General features: G+C 37.9%; 1 protein-coding gene across 44 annotated transcripts in view; it reads right to left on the minus strand.

The window, feature by feature from the left end:
• GPC5 (glypican 5) overlaps nucleotides 1-16667 on the minus strand; it is a 765123-nt gene that overhangs the window by 498273 nt on the left and 250183 nt on the right. Inside the window, exon 6 of one of the 44 annotated variants that reach the window (XM_080577243.1) lies at nucleotides 979-9650. The exons of the other annotated variants lie outside the window; for them this stretch is intronic. Within the exon in view, the coding sequence (XP_080433369.1) occupies nucleotides 9386-9650 (265 nt within the window). The 3' untranslated portion in view covers nucleotides 979-9385. Of the gene's footprint in view, nucleotides 1-978; nucleotides 9651-16667 lie in introns of those variants that run through there. 44 annotated transcript variants of the gene reach the window in all.

The following is a 16667-nucleotide window of genomic DNA, read 5'->3' on the forward strand; positions in this document are numbered from 1 at the left end:
ACTGCTAAATAGTTTCAAAATGTTGACAAAAGTACATATTGTTAGAATAGAATAATAAGAATTGTGTAGACAAAGATGCTTATGTAACTATGAAGATCATTCATGAGTCAGGTATTTAAAGAAACTCATTTTGACTTGGACTTGAAGACAAGGTGCAGTATTACCTGAAGAAAATTACATATAGTTGTATATATAGAAAGTATGTGTATATGTAAACATTTTAAACATCAAGGTTCCCCCCCCCCCCCCCACACACACACACACACTGTCTCATTCTGCTGATTATCTGTAGGTTTGACAGGATTCAAGCCCATGAGACAAACCTACAGAACTTCAACTAAGAGAGAGAGAGAGAGGGAGGGAGGGAGGGAGGGAGGGAGGGAGAGAAATTTTCTTCAAGCAGCTCCAAAAGCTAGGAACTGTTGTCTCTGAAATCGAGAGGTCTTGCACTGTGTTTTCATAGCTGTGTAGAGTCTGAATGAGGGTCTAGTATTCATGATCTTCTTTGTCTAATTGTTCTATTTCCATGTCCTTCATATTCCTAACTACTGAGGATCCCAGCCTCAACAGGAGAAAGACAGAGTGCTCCATGGTTTTCAGGAATTTTTTTTAATAAGCAATCATTATTTGCTGAGTTGCCATCAACAACAGATTTTTAGGGAAACTTCACACCACCAAACACCATGGTTTCTTATTTCCTTTTTAGTGCAAATAATCCTTTTAAACAAAAGCAAATGAACTCAGAGCGACCACAGACTTGAAATTTATCTTCATCACATATCAGACTGCAGGAGAACTTGGGAAGTCTCTATCCATAGTTCTAGCAAAAGATGCTTCTGCACGTTTTCAAATTCCTGGGAATCTTCAGTGAAAAATGTAGGCACAAATCAAGCTAGTAACTTCCTCCACTTACGAGCAAAAAAAAAAATAAAATAAAATAAAAATCAACATCTATAACAGTTTGTAATAATAACATTTATTTCTTATGTATGTAAGCTTGAAACACTGAACAGACAAGCAGGTGAGAACTGCATTCTTCCTGATGATGCTGAAGAAAAGAAGTGAATGATAGAGCAATTAATCTTGCCTTTAATGTTTTCAGATTTACTGGGTATGTGCAAAAGGACATCAAGCAAGCACATCCAGCAAAAGACGTACAGAGGATACTGAGTGGGATTCAAACTTGCTGTTCAGAAGAAGTGATGTTGAGTTTCTTTTAGAATTTGGACCATGTCCCACATGTGACGTTAAAGTAACAAAAACTGTATTAGCTCAACAGATTATGTTTTCTGGAACAACCTTAAGACAGCCAAGCCTCTCCTGAAAGATCTGGTGATGTTCTACACTTCAGCAAGTTCAGCTGTTCCTCTTAACCTAATGTCGCTCTACCAGATGCTGTCATCGCCTTCTACCACCACCTTCTTGGGCTTGTTAGTGCTTGGCCCTACTGAGTTACTCAGGAATCTCTACCTTAAGTTGCCCAGTTACAGGATCATGCTATTGAGAAAATTTCTCTGGTTGTAAAGGGCATAATTAAAGGGCTGCATTGCCTTACCTCTGATATGTCTGTGTGTATCAGGTAGGGATACTGCTACTAATTCGGCATAAATGAAGCAATGTTGATTTTCATCAGCTGACTATTTGAAGTAAGCACATAAATGCTAGGGAAATTCTTTGAAACTAGGTGCCTACTTCCTGTGGGTTCCTTTGAAAGCTCCAGTCAGACAAGATTATATACAGGAGACCAAATAATATAATTTAAAAAATGATTGATTTACTGTATTTACCCTTTCAGTAAAAACCTTTAATTCACCTCCTTTAACTGACACTAATACAGTAATCAAGATACACTTTTCTGCAATATGTGCCTCTTTCACAAACTGTGTTTTCTTGTTTTCATGTTCTAGTGTGGAAAAGTAGGTATTGAATGCTAAGGGACTTATTTCATTCAGCTTCTCACTTTAATTGAATTCTAAATTACTTCATGCTGGCACTCAAAGTTACAAGCAAGCACATGTATTTATATAGTTTATATAGTTTCACTGTGGTTTAGGAAAGTATGAATACAGTATGTCTACTTTTTTTTTCCCCATTTTTTCAAACTGAGGAAATACATATACACATATTTTTAAATAACTCCTTCCTAGCTTGCTTTCTTTATGATTGCTGATAACTGCTGTTTTACACCTGCTTTTGCTAACATCTTCATAACTGCTGGACACTTCAAGATTACAGGTAACTTTTAATTGAGAAATCAACCATTACCTGAACACTAGTAAAAATTAAACATGTACAGGGAAAAAAAAAAGTGTGAGTGTTTGGTAGTCCAAATTTTAATTAATAAAGCTCAACAAATCGAAGAATCACTTCAATCATCAAAAACACTTGGAGCTTGGACGGGGTGTTGGCTGGCTTTGTTTAGCATATAGAGAGTTTTGTAAAAGCAAATACTATTGCAAAGCAAGCCTCAGAAAACCCATCAAAATATTTTATACCTAGTTATCAGAGACAGCAATTGTACTATTTCTGGGACAGATACCATTTTTCCTACACATTTCAAATACTTCTAAATTGATCAAACTTATTTTTAAAGAAAATGAAATGGCTTTGAATTTTTGAATGAGAAATTATTTTTAGGTCTGTAATGTGGTATATGTTTGGGGGAAAAAAAAAGGTGATTGTATACTCTATTGTTAAATTTAGAGAAAATATTGTGTGGAAAACAGTTGACTAAAAATTGCATAATTTGTGCTTTATAAAACAAATCCTGTAGTCTTTTAGGTTAAAACATGTCTTATAAAGTATTTATATTTATTTTTTTCATCATCGAATAGAACTGCCTGTTAAATGGAAAAATAGCAAGTCAGCCTTTGGGTTTTCTGCTCTTGAAAAGTTAGTGACATTTGACTTCAGAATACTCCACCTTAAATAGATATTTCATAAAAACCTTCCTTGTTTGGAACTAGATCCATGTCAATGAGACAAATCACATAAAGTAACATTTGCAGAATCTTTCAGAATATTTGAAAGAAACTCCCAGGTGTAACCTACTGCAGATTGAGAACTAGCACAATTTTGAGCAGTTGCCACAGTTGTGACAGTTTTGAAATAAACCAAATTTTTCAGGATCTTCATTAATTCATTGCAGCAATCTATTTCAACCTATACTTGTATAAAATGTTTTAAGAACACTATCTTTTCCTGCTGATTTTCCTTCTCCCTTTTCTTGGATTTCATCTGAATGAAGTAGGCCACATGCACCTACTAGTAGAATCCTAAAATAATTCTACCCTATGATAAGAAAGCTTAAATAAATTTCCTTGTAACTAATGTTATTTCCTGCTGCAAAAATTCTGTATTGTGTTATCAACCTCAGGGAATTTTTTTTTGTGTGTGTGTTTTTTTCTTTCACAAAATTTAATCTTTGCATTGTTTCAAAAGTTCAAGAACTACAGGAATTCTCACTTGAAAGATAGCACGGAAATTAGTCTTCTTTTCAGTTAATGGTAACAACTGTAATAATTATGTAAGTATCATCTATCTGTGCAGCAAAATGGGCTCCACAAAGAACAAGACAAAACACCCTAAATATTCTGCCACTATTCTGCCAATGAGAAGCTTAAACTCTGTCAAGTGTTACACACCCAAAATCATTTAAGGAAAATGGGGGAGTTTCTCACTCCAATGATCTCCAAATTCTACACAGAGGCAAGAGAAGAGGCATCTGAGAGGGAATCACAATCAATCTGCAGTGCTCCTTAACAAATAAATATGTTCTAGTAATTGCAAGCTCTGCTGAAAAGAACTGAAGGTGAGCTTTGAGACAGATATTTCATTCAAACTAGGTGCCTTGGGTAAGTCACATTTACAACTGAGAAAATAAATTCTTACTACAATAGAAAATAACTAAACAGAAGACATATGCAAGTACACTAAATCTACATATCTAAGGACAACAACATCTCCATCTTCTTGTAGCATTCTTGAAATCTTCCTATAACCTTACTAATTCTACTGTAGTTTCACTTAACTGAGCAATGAAGAGAGATATATTAATTATCATAAACAAGCACATAAATGTTTATAGCAGATAGCTGACAAAACAAAAGGAATTATCTTGGAGAAACAATATAATCAACTTGGAAATACAAAGCTGTCAAGCCTAATTAGTCTAAAATTGGGAAACCTGCTTCCATATAGGACGTAAGAAAAGCTCTGCTTGGAAATGGCAAAAGGGTCATGTAACTATGACATTAGATAGGACACAAAACCTTGGAGACAAAAGTCTGACATTTCATATTTTCTCCAACATGATGCTTCAGGACACAAACCAAAGTATCTGCTAGAGACTTGGAATGTACCTGATAATTTTGGGACTGATACCTGACACAATGCTGACATGGTCAATATTTATCTCACAGCAACGTGGAAGTTACTCAAATACAAATCATGTCAAAGGTGCATTCCCACAATCCATTCTTTGTTATTGAGTGGTTTGGTTTTTCTGAAGTTATTTATGGAAAATAACCACAAAATGACAGATAAGTTATGGTGAAGGACTATCAAGCAGATAATAAACTTGAAAAACATTATTGACAAAAGAAAAGAAAGTCACTCAGCAAATAAAGGTCAACTGAAGGAATCAGCCTAAGTTGCTGTGCAATGCCAAGTGAAATGCAATTTCAGCAAATCCCCCCACATGAGCCACTTGACAGATCTTCCCATTTATTCTCAACAGTGAAATTCCCTGTGGTGGTGAAGCTGCTTTTTAATGGCCCTCTTTGTTGGCAGAATACACTCAGAGTTAGCAAAATATTGGTAGATTAATAATCAGTCCGTATAAGTCACTGATCCATCTCTGTGGCATTGGATTCATTGTATCATCCCAGTTTATCTGAATGTGCACAAACAACAATGCTGTCAACTAGGAATTGATGACATGTATCGAACACATTGTGTTTTCCATCTTAAATGTTTTATGACTCCTATGTTCTTCATATTAATTGCGAGGGGTTTTTATACTTTTTTTTTTTCACAAATAAAACATTTTCATCTAAGACATTCTCAGTTTTAATACTGCAAAATCCTAGAGAATATAACACTGTCTTCAGGACACATAGCTGTATCTTCATTTAAACCAGCTTTACACTTACTCAAGCATGCTGTTTTCTTGTACATCTGTATGGGAAGAAAATCAGTCCACAACTGTATTAATACACAGTTTGGATTGGTTTCATTTTCCTAAAAAGGATATCACACAAATTACAGAAAAAGTGTTTTCTCAACAATGAGAAGTTTGTTCAGCTACTAACCCATAACTGTATTCTTATCACAGCTTTGTAATTCACAGTGCCTCTCCTAAATGCATGTTACCTGATTTGCAAAACGCCTGCATTACCACTTCTTAGAGTGCAGTGAATAGCTTGTTAAAGACACGTACAGCGGTACAGGTCAGAAATTCTACAGCATACTGTATTCTATTAAATAATAGAAATGAGCATTACAGTTTAATATGTGTTATGTGCTTGTCTTAGTTAATCTCTATGGGAATTTAAAAGCTTTTTTGAATGTCATAAATTGCAATTGAGTAAAGGTCTCATTCGGTACTAGTCTTTAACTGGTCTTGTACCAAAGATAAATATAGCTGCATTAACTTTCTTAATTTTTGATGCTTTTTACTGTCCACAATGGTAGGAAATTTTTAAAGCATTCCAGGACAAATCACAAAGAATACAGACTTTAAATAAAGTCATATTCAAAGACACTGGTGTATGCATGAGGAGCTCCAATTTCAGAAGAGACTTCTATCAGAGTAGTCAACTGAAGAGTCTGTAGAAGGTTAAAGGGTTGTGTGTGAATGCACTAAGAAGGTATCTGAACTGGCTTATTAAGACCTCTATCCTTCATCTCAAATTTTGTTAGACAAAATCATATCAATACTACACAAGCATATTTTAGATTATATGTTCTTTATATCAGAAAAAAAATAGGAAAAATATAACCACTATATAGTACAGGGAACATAAGCAGGGATAAAAACACCTTTGAGAATGTTTCGGTGTTTTCCACATTTCAGCCTGACTGTACTTGCACCCATGTATCATGTAGCACCGTCTCTTAATGTTTCTTTAAAAACAAGAACTCATTCTTCTTCCTTTGTGTGCATAACCTATATATATATTTATAAGTATGCGAGCTAGTAATCCCTTCATAACTAATATTAAATTATTTAAAGTTAGTGATTGTATTGGAGGTTTAAGAGCTTTAATCAACTTTTTGTTTTTCCTTTCTTCATAACCTCTCCTTCTTGTGTCTTTTTTCAAAGACTTTTTTTTTTCAAAACCAAATAAATTTTCAAATTTCACTTATCACATTGAGTTACTGTTTTATTTTAGATCTAAATGAGTGGATGTAGTTAAATGTATTCTTTTCTCTTTGGTGAATAAAGGTTCACCGTACAACAGCAACAAAAATAATTTTTACAGAGGAGTAAAGAAGATCGTATTATGAAGACATAATGAAAATAGCTGGTTCTCATTAGTTGCTCTTTGTTTCACTCAGTGATAACAATATTACAACGAAAATATGACAGTGACTCAGTTTCACATTTTTCTTCCCATTCCCCCAAAACCTAGCAAAATAGAGACTTTAGACAAATATGACATCATTTTCATCCGAGAATGCCCCTATAAGAAGAAGGAATATGACAAAATGACTTTCAGTTGTACTGAAAATCCTATCATCCTATACATCTTATCTGTAACTATTTAAAAATAAGGCACCTATTCCCTAAGGAGCTATTGATCAAACTTCCCCTATAGTCAGAGTCGGGGAAGAGAAAGAAAAGAGAGAGAAGAGCCAAGGCTTTGGTGGACATCTAGCACCTATGGTAAGATGAAGTTATGACCTCTCCATCTCTGCTGGACATGTCTCCTAAACAACTAGCCTGGACGCTATACTGTTTAAATAACTAAACTGAAATGAATCTCATTTGCATTAGCCTTGGGGTGCTCATGCTGAAGTCACAGGGCTGCTGCAGCAAGCCTATTATTGTCTCAGCTTTCCAGATTTCCATTTCTAAAATCATAGTAACTGTTACATACCTGTGTCATGGCAGGTACAATGAAAAGACAGTGATAAAAGTTAAATATTATGATGCATCTAGATATTCCAGTAATGGGAACTGTGTATCTGAGCAGCAGTAGGATATCAAAGAACTTTGATTTTTTTTTCTGGCACATGCAGTTCAGTGCATTCTAGAAAATAGTGCAGCTAATGGCAAGCTTTTATCTTCCTTTTTCTTCCTAATGAAGCTTGAAGTATTTCATTTACTGAAATACTCAGTAGATCCTGACAAATTGAAGGACAAAACTTATAAGAAATTTATACAGATTGTAATGGACTGCTGGAAGCTAAACTCTTCCTAATAGAAGGGTTCCACTTTCATCCTTTGGGATCAAAAGGAGAAGTCTATTGTCTGCTGTAAGTTTGGAAGTGTCTGGAGTGAAGCTCTGTGTGACTGCTTAGTGTGCAGTCTAAAGGGAGAATCAATCCAGACAACGCTATTCTCAGAGATTTGATTTTTAACTTCACTTGAGATATTGCCTTGGTTACAGAAATTAATGTCAAGTAAGTAACAAGGGGTTCAAGGATAATATAAGTCAAACAGGCTGTCTTCCCTAAGGGAAAAGCTGCCAAAAGAAGAAAAGAAAATGGGGTCAAACTGTTGCCAAAACTGTTCTTCAGGGAAACAGCACCCTGCAGCAAGTATTACAAGTCTGAAAACATTAAATGAATTTTGTGTTGCAAAAATATATACCTTTGTATAGGTATGTATTTGTATGTGTATCCATATGTATATTACATATATGTACAGACGTACATTTCTGTTATGATCTACATGTTAAGCCAAACTTAAGTTTCTCCCTCCTTTATCATAGAACTTAATTAAATTATTAGAATATTTATGAGCAATTGCTGGATTTTTAAAACATTGTGATAACGGCAACCTTCACTGAGAGAAAAGACATGCTTCGGTATCATGGGACTTGGAAAAGTACGATTTGTCTTGTGTCTCCACATATTCCTGATTTGACATTGAAGAAGAAACTGGAGACTAGGTCTTTAACACTACAACAGTGTTGCAGTGACATTTCTAGTCATAAGTTTTAGGTCACTGGCTGACGTCAGGAAAACCACAGCCTAATTTCTTACACAAAATCTCTCTCTCGAGAGCAATTTAAGAAAGGGATTCACAATGTCCAGCACAGTCAGTTTTGGTAAACAGAGGTTTTTGGTAAACAGTTTTCACATCCAAAATAGTAAGGATGTGTCGTCTTCTGAAAGAATCCTAGAATCCTAGAATGGCTCAGGTTGGAAGGGATCTTAAAGATCATCTAACTCCAACCCCCCTGCATAGGCAGGGATGCCACCCACTTGATCAACTTGGCCAAGGCCCCATCCAGCCTGGCCTTGAACACCTCCAGGGATGGGGCATCTACAACTTCTCTGGGCAACCTGTTCCAGTGTTTCACTACCCTTACAGTGAAGAATTTCCTCCTAATGTCTAGTCTAAATCTATCCTCTTTTAGTTTAAGACCGTTCCCCCTTGTCCTATCATTATCTACCTGAGTAAAGAGTCCATCTCCATCTTTTTTATATGACCCCTTTAAGCATTGAAAGGCCACAATGAGGTCACGTTTCTTTACTTTTATTTTTAAAGTGCTTAGAATAAACATAATATGAATTTTCTATGAATCTAAGTGATAATAGTCTCAAGGAGCATTCCATCTTAATTTTATTGGATTTGATATGACTAAATCAGCTGTCTATAGAATCCACTAAATTGAACAATAAACTATAAGATGGTTATTCAGCATCTTGTAATAAACTGAACTGACCATCAGTGCTTTCAGTAACACTTCAGAATCTGTCTGTCATATACAATTATTTAGGAACATATCCCTTTATGTCAGAAAATATTTCTTAACAGAATATAATGTATCTAGAGATCTTATAAAAGGGACCTGGGGTCCTGGTAGACACCAAGCTGAACAAGAACCAGCAACGTGCCCTCCTTGCAGCAAAGTGGTGGTGCAACAAGTCAAGGTGGATAATCCTTCCCTTCTACCCAGCACTGGTGAAGTCGCACCTAGCAGACTGAGTCCAGTTCTGGGCTCCCCAGGACAAGAGAGACATGGAGCTACTGGAGAGAGTCCAAAAAAAGGCCACCAAGATGATTAAGGGAGTGGAGCATCCCACATAGGAGGAAAGGCTGAGATAGTAGGGACTGTCCAGCCTGGAGAAGAGAAGGCTCCAAGGGGATCTTATCAATATGTTTAAATATCTGAAAGGAGGTTGCAAAGAGGACAGAGCCAGGCCATTTTCAGTAGTGCCTAGCGACAGAACAAGAAGCAATGGGCACAAACAGGAACACAGGAGATTCTCTCTGAACATCAGGAAATACTTTTCTATTGTAAAGGTGGCTAAGCACTGCCACAGGTTGTCCAGAAGAGTTGTGGAGCCTCTGTCCTTGGAGACCTTCAAAAGCTATGTAGATGTGGCCCTGGGCAAGTGGCTCTAGGTGGCCCTGCTTGAGTAGGGTGGTTGGGCTAGATGACCTCCAGAGGTCTCTTCCAGACTCAGCCATCCTGTGATCATGTGAATGACATTGCATTATTATATTTTTATCTTTACAGTCTTACTCACATATACAGCTGTGTATAACTGAACAGTAATGTTCAGACTAATCATTGCAACTGTGTGGTAACTGTGACTTCCCTCAGTAGAAAAATTAGTCTTTATTTTTTGTGTGTAAATTCTATTTCAGATTTGAAGAATGTTGAAAAATGCGGGTTTTCTAGGTTTGTAAGCAAAGATAATTTTTTTCCAGAAAATTCTCAGCCTGCTACCAAATATTTGGCTACTTTGCCATTAATTAAAACAGTCAGAAAGTTGAACAACTGATTCAAAAAGCAGACCGTTTTATACATTGTTTTTCTCAGTGGATTTGAGCAGAAAGTAAGTTTCTTACATAATAGAACAGGATGCTAAGCAGCTTACAAACTTTACTTTTTTTGTAAACTGCCAGGCATGTTGCAGGCTGTACCTACAAATGAATGAACTGCTTCATAGAGTGGCATCCTTGGAAGAACACAGTGACTATTACTTTGTATTTGGGAGGTCAACCACATAATAAAATGGCCAGTGAAGCCACACAGGTACTAAGAAGAGTAACCCAGAACTCCGCAAATCATAAGAGAGAGCAGAAAGCTGGGTAGGGGAATGGGGTCTCCAATGGACTAGACCACAAACGAAAATAAATAAATAAAATAAAATAAAATAAAATAAAATAAAATAAAATAAATAAAATTAAACTAAATAAAATTAAATAAAATAAAATTAAATTAAATTAAATAAAATCAGGACCCCATGAAAGTTTCATATTTGACAAACAATGTTTTTTCCATAGAAAACTATTTCATAAGGCAACTTTTCTTCACACTCACCTGTTTCTAATAAGAACACATATTAGCTTGTCAGCTAGTTTTAATTCTGTGATTATGTATAGTAGTTGAGATACATGAAGATCTTGGTGAACACATTACACAGACCAGAAGATTATAGTGCCAGCTCTAAAATACCCCCTTAAAGTTGGATATTAAGTGGGCCAGGCTCTAAGTATGAATTAAGAATGGGTTCTTTGGCTGCAGTTTAACAGGATATTCAAACACTTGAAGCTCAGTGTTAAGCACAAATCTTAAATTCTCCTTAAATTATCTTAAATTCTCCTATATGCTGCCAAACACCACCCTAATCCCTCCAGCAGAGTAGACATGAGATTTGATTCAATGCATCCAAACTGAAAGTAGTTTCCCTAGTGGTATCAAAGACTGACAGAAAGTGCTGTATATAAAGTACGAAAAAATCCCTGAACCCAACAGTATCACTGCTACATAATTCTCAGCTTACTTTATGAATATACCAAGGATCTAACTAGACAGCAATTGCACAGAAGGAATTGTGATAAATTCATTAAATATATATATATTCAAATCATATTTCTTTTCACAATCCCTGGAATCTCTTAATCTAAAGCTTGGCCTGAGAAGTGCAGGGTGTATACTTTGGGGAAAATACCTACATTTCTGTTCTGGTACCTACCTCAAGCCCTTTAATACCTTTTTTCCAAGAAAATAAGTTAACAGTGCTTACTTTCTACTTGTATGTAAGGTTAAATAAATCTACCAAATAACTTTCAGAGTGACTAACAGCTTTTTTGAAAACTTCATAATATTGATGGAGTGATTTTCAGAATGCAAATATGAGATAAGGAAGTTTACTTTCTGATTCATCTTCTGGAAGTGTGATTCCAAAACTGCCTCATAAATAAAGCTTTTGTCCCTCAGAAAAACATAGCTTTTAATTCTACATTGCTGGTTTTTACTTAATTTTGGTACTTACCAATATGATTCATGGTGATCTGAATTTTAACTGCTAGTTCTCTTCAGTCTTCAATTTGTCTCATATGGCTAACTCTACTTTTTTAAAAACATGTTCTCTTCATTCCTGCTCGTGAGTCTGTTCTGTGCTTCATCCTTGCAAATAATTTTTGGGGAATTTTTGTTTGTTTGTTTGTTTCTTTCAGGCCAACTGTTCTTTAAGTGTATGCATAGTTACTGCACAGCCCCACTGGCATAGCCCTGAAATCCTTCCAAGAGATACATTCTCATTTTGTCTGAAAAGCAGACAGCCTGTCTTTACAGACAGCCAAAATTCAGGATAGCAATATTGTCTTACTTTAGTTCTTAGTAGCAGTTGAGGACAAATTCCATCTTGTCCCCCATACTCCTATTTGTAGCCCTGAAAGGTCATGGAAAGCTTTCACTTGCCAGGTCAGATTTTGCTCCTTACTAAAAATCCTACTGGTATTGTTCTTTACCAGACTACCGGTACAATCTTGTGCCTGAACAATTTTTAAGAACTTAAGGTTTATCACATTTTCTTATACACAAAGGGCTTTTATCCCTCCCCTCCCCTCCCTTCCCCTCCCCTCCCTTCCCCTCCCCTCCCCTCCCCTCCCCTTCCCTTCCCTTCCCTTCCCTTCCCTTCCCTTCCCTTCCCTTCCCTTCCCTTCCCTTCCCTTCCCTTCCCTTCCCTTCCCTTCCCTTCCCTTCCCTTCCCTTCCCTTCCCTTCCCTTCCCTTCCCTTCCCTTCCCTTCCCTTCCCTTCCCTTCCCTTCCCTTCCCTTCCCTTCCCTTCCCTCCCCTTCCCTCCCCTCCCCTCCCCTCCCCTCCCCTCCCCTCCCCTCCCCTCCCCTCCCCTCCCCTCTCCTCTCCTCTCCTCTCCTCTCCCTCTCCTCCCCTTTCCCTCTCCCTTTCCCTTTCCCTTTCCCTTTCCCTTTCCCTTTCCCTTTCCCTTTCCCTTTCCCTTTCCCTTTCCCTTTCCCTTTCCCTTTCCCTTTCCCTTTCCCTTTCCCTTTCCCTTTCCCTTTCCCTTTCCCTTCCCTTATTTTTTTTAACCTGGTGGTAACATAATTAAACCCCAAGAAATTAATTAAATAAATAAAAAGAATCAAGATTTCAGTGATGTTTCTTGGCTGCAATTTCTAGTCTAATTTCTAAATATGTTGTAAGTAAATGAATTTCTATATTACATTGCAGGAATACTTCATAAATACAATGTAAACTATATATTAGCTTTGCTTTGTCAGTTTGCCCCTAAGGATGGGACAACAGCTTAATGAATGTAGCATCTTTACCATTTTTAGTTTGAGCTTCCTTCTGTTTAGTTATTAATCATAGACTGTGATAAAGAAATAGTACCCGGAGGCATATTTTGCAAAATTGTCAAGGGCCAACACTACAGCAAGGTTCGTATGTGAAGGAGACCTGTCACAGGAGCAAGCATTGAGGGAAATGGATGGAAAAGCAAGGTCAGAGTTGCTGTATTTCTCTCTGAAAATGTGTCTCGAAAAGTTTGGTCACTGAGGGATTGACTTGAGTAACTTGTGACTAGGAAGTGCTTTGCTAATATGGACCACTGATGGAGCATTTCTGCTTGCCTTTCTCCGTGGTTATTCATTAATTTTTAATTGCTTCTGGAATGGTTTCAGCCACCAAGCTTTATTATATTGCAGCCCACATTGTGATCTATGGAACATAAAATCAGAGAGGAATGGAATGGTTTTGAGAGCTTCACAGTCTCTCTTCAAAGTTAACACTCACAGGTTTAGCTTGTAAATTGTGTGGATCATTCAGTCATAAACCTGGCCACACACTGGGCTTAGATTTGATTTCCTAAGGAGCTAAATGCTTTCTGAAAAGCTTGTAGGTCATTTCACTTAGCTAGTTCTGCACTAATTGTTTAGATTTCCTTTTCCTTTAATTAGAAGATTGACCATGTCCAGAAGTGTTATTTATCTCCTTCAGCTATACACTCAACCTAGTGTGCCTTAGCTCAGCTGCAGACAGCTAGGATACAGTTCAAATTCTCACACGCAGGTGCCTAGTGACACTTCAAAAGCCTAGGATGTTTTCCATAAACAGAACAGATTTCAGATCTGACAGAGGGGCTAGAGGAGACCTGCACCCTTCTGGCATGACACGTGGGTGCCCAACAGTGAAAGGCACTGATGTCCAAGTACCTCAAGAAAACCCTGCGTGAGACCCATGCAGATCTCATCAACATATGTAACAGGCCACTGTTAACTGGAAGAAGGCACAAAAGACAGCAGACCCTTTGGTTTAATAGACTCTGTGTCATAAATGTTCCCAGGTCTGAACCCCACAGACATTTCAAGTGCTTGAACCTGAGCTGACATGACATACAACATTGAGTCAACGATATTAATTCATTAAAGGGTGCTCAAAGTAATCCAAAATGTTCCGCCATTTAATCCATATAGTGAACCTTTTGAAATAAGACCAAAGAATTTGCACTGGAAATATGTAACAGTATAAAATATCTTTGTGAACTAAACGTAGTATACTAATAAAATGAATATGCAGTTTTAAAATATTTTGGTGGGAAGCCAGCCCCTGAATGAGAAATTCAAACAAATATGTAGACCAACTTCCAGCGGCTCCTCCAGACAAACAGAGGTACCCTAAAGGCCATGCAACATTTCTGTGTCTATCTCCAGTATCATAATGCCAAGGAACTGAACTGCACCCTGGAGATACAGTGATCCCTCTCAGCAGAGTTTAGAAAGCAGATCACCTCACTATAAAGCAGAAAACTACATTTCATCATCTGAATCACTTTGTAAATATCGTTAATTGTACTGATTGAATTGTCTAAACATGGGTGTCTAGTGCTATTCAAGATGACATTGAGTATCACATCTGGTCAACAGCTGCTGCTTCAGAGCTGTGCAAATCTCCCATGCTATATCTGCCTGATCCACGCAGGTCATCCTAGATACCTACTGCAAACAGCACACCTTACTAAACTGTAAGGTTTAGCACCTAACTAAACTGAAGGTCAGTGTTATAAATTCCAGACCAACAGTGGAAAAACCTAACATATTTATCTGTAGTTTTAAACTAACACTAACCTAAATGTATTCAGCAGTTTCTAACATCTGTATTGAATGGGACAGTTGAATTTACTTGTTATTTAAAGAAAGGTCACACTCAAATTTAACCCTTTGATTATTTTTTTAAATATCTGTGTAAATTTCATATGTGCTTTTTTAAAAAATTTTCAGTATTACCCTCTGGGTCTTGCATGTCTCCTCTGCCTGTGCTCTAAGCTGGATGGATGCCAGCCAGCCCTGATCTGAGGATTGTGAGCTCAAGCTAATATGGTAATCCTAATGAGAGTACAGTACCATGCTAACAAAGATGCAGAGCTTTTGGATTGAAGTTTACTGGCCTTCAGCCAGCTCAGAGCAGAAGTTAAATGACTGTAGGTTTGTCTGCAGAAGGCTAGGAAGATATGATGTGACTTGCAATAAGGCAGATTCCCAGCACTTCATAAAACGATCAAGTTATTGGCTCAGCCAGGTGTTGAAGGGCAAAATCTCTGAAAACAGCTGTGGTTAATGTTTGAATAAATACAGCATATATCAAGACACCTTTCTTGATGTTATAAGTCTTCTAACTTTATAGAAATGAAAGAATTAAAAATTAAGTCCTGGTGATATCTCGCAAAATGGAGTCTTTTTGGTATAGGCATATAAACTATATTTACAGGTTTTTTTACCCATGTTAACTGGGGATAAGGTACAAAGATAAAAATGCATACATACTGGGTTTAGGTGGCAAGGTTTTGGTAGCAGAGCGCTGATGCAGTGCTGACCTCTGTGACAGGAGCACAGGAAACTGCCCCATGTCAGATCAGAGCCAGCTCCACCTGGTTCCAAAAGTGACCTGCTGCTGGCCAGAGCTGAGCCAGTGAGAAATGTTGGCTGTGCCTCTGTGAGAGCAGATTTAAGAAACAAACAAGCAAAAAAGCTGCTGTGCAACAGCAGCTGGGAGAGGGGAGTGAGCACCAGCCCTGCAGCCCCCAAGGTCAGTGCAGGAGCAGGGCAGGAGGTGCTCCTGGCAGGCAGCAGCAGTTCCCCTGCGGCCTGTGGAGAGGCCCCTGGTGGAGCAGGCTGTCCCCCTGCAGCCCATGGGTCCCACATGGAGCAGATCTCCACGCTGCAGCCCGTGGAGGAGCCCCCGGTGGAGCAGGTGGATGTGGCCTGGAGGAGGCTGCGGCCCATGGAGAGCCCCCGCAGGAGCAGGCCCCGGGCCGGAGCTGCAGCCCGTGGAGAGGAGCCCACGCAGGAGCAGGGGTCTGGGGGGAGCTGCTGCCCATGGGGGGCCCGTGCTGGAGCAGTTTGCTCCTGGGGGATGGACCTCGTGGTACGGAGCCGTGTGGGAGCAGTTCTTGAAGAGCTGCTGCCTGTGGGCAGCCCCTGCAGGATCTGTTTGGGAAGGACCGCATCCTGTGGGAGAGACTCCATGCTAGAGCAGGGCAGAGGGTGTTTTTAGTTTGCTTTTAGTTCTCACTGTTCTATTTTGTTATTAATTGGCAATAAATTAAATTAATCTTCTCCAAGTCATGTCAGTTTTACCTGTGACAGTAACCAGTGAGTGATCTTCTTGTCCGTATCTCAACCCATGAGATTTTTTGTCATACTTTCCCCCACAGTTCTGTTGAAAAGGGGGAGTGAGAAGTTAAACCTACCGGGTTTAAACTGCAACAGCATACTAATTAGGTGTGGTCCTGATATCTGGACTGGTTCACAATTGGGAATTTTGAAAAGCCATTTAGTTAAGTTAAAATAATAATATAATTGGAATAGACAATATTTTATATAGATCTGATGAAAAATTGAAATGAAGGACTTGTGTAAGGAGAATGTAATTCTTGAACCAATATGGTTTACAAATGTCTGGAAAATGAAAAATTTGCAAGAGATAAAAAATGGCACAGGAAGTTATTAGAAATTATATTTATTACCGTCATGACAACCCATTTTGTCAAGCCAGATTAAAGGAGAGAAAAAGATTGCATGTGTGGGCATAAATAACAGGAATGGAGAAGGTTTTGTCTATTGTTGTGTATTGTTTTTTGATGGAAGGTAACAGCTTGACACTGGAAACAATGTTAACTCATGACTTTTGATTTCTGCAGAAAGAAACCTGTGACATCTTAAAATAATTATAGAGTGA

Source organism: Anser brachyrhynchus, assembly GCF_964034855.1.
Source record: "Anser brachyrhynchus genome assembly, chromosome: 1".
Taxonomy (NCBI): Eukaryota; Metazoa; Chordata; class Aves; order Anseriformes; family Anatidae; genus Anser; species Anser brachyrhynchus.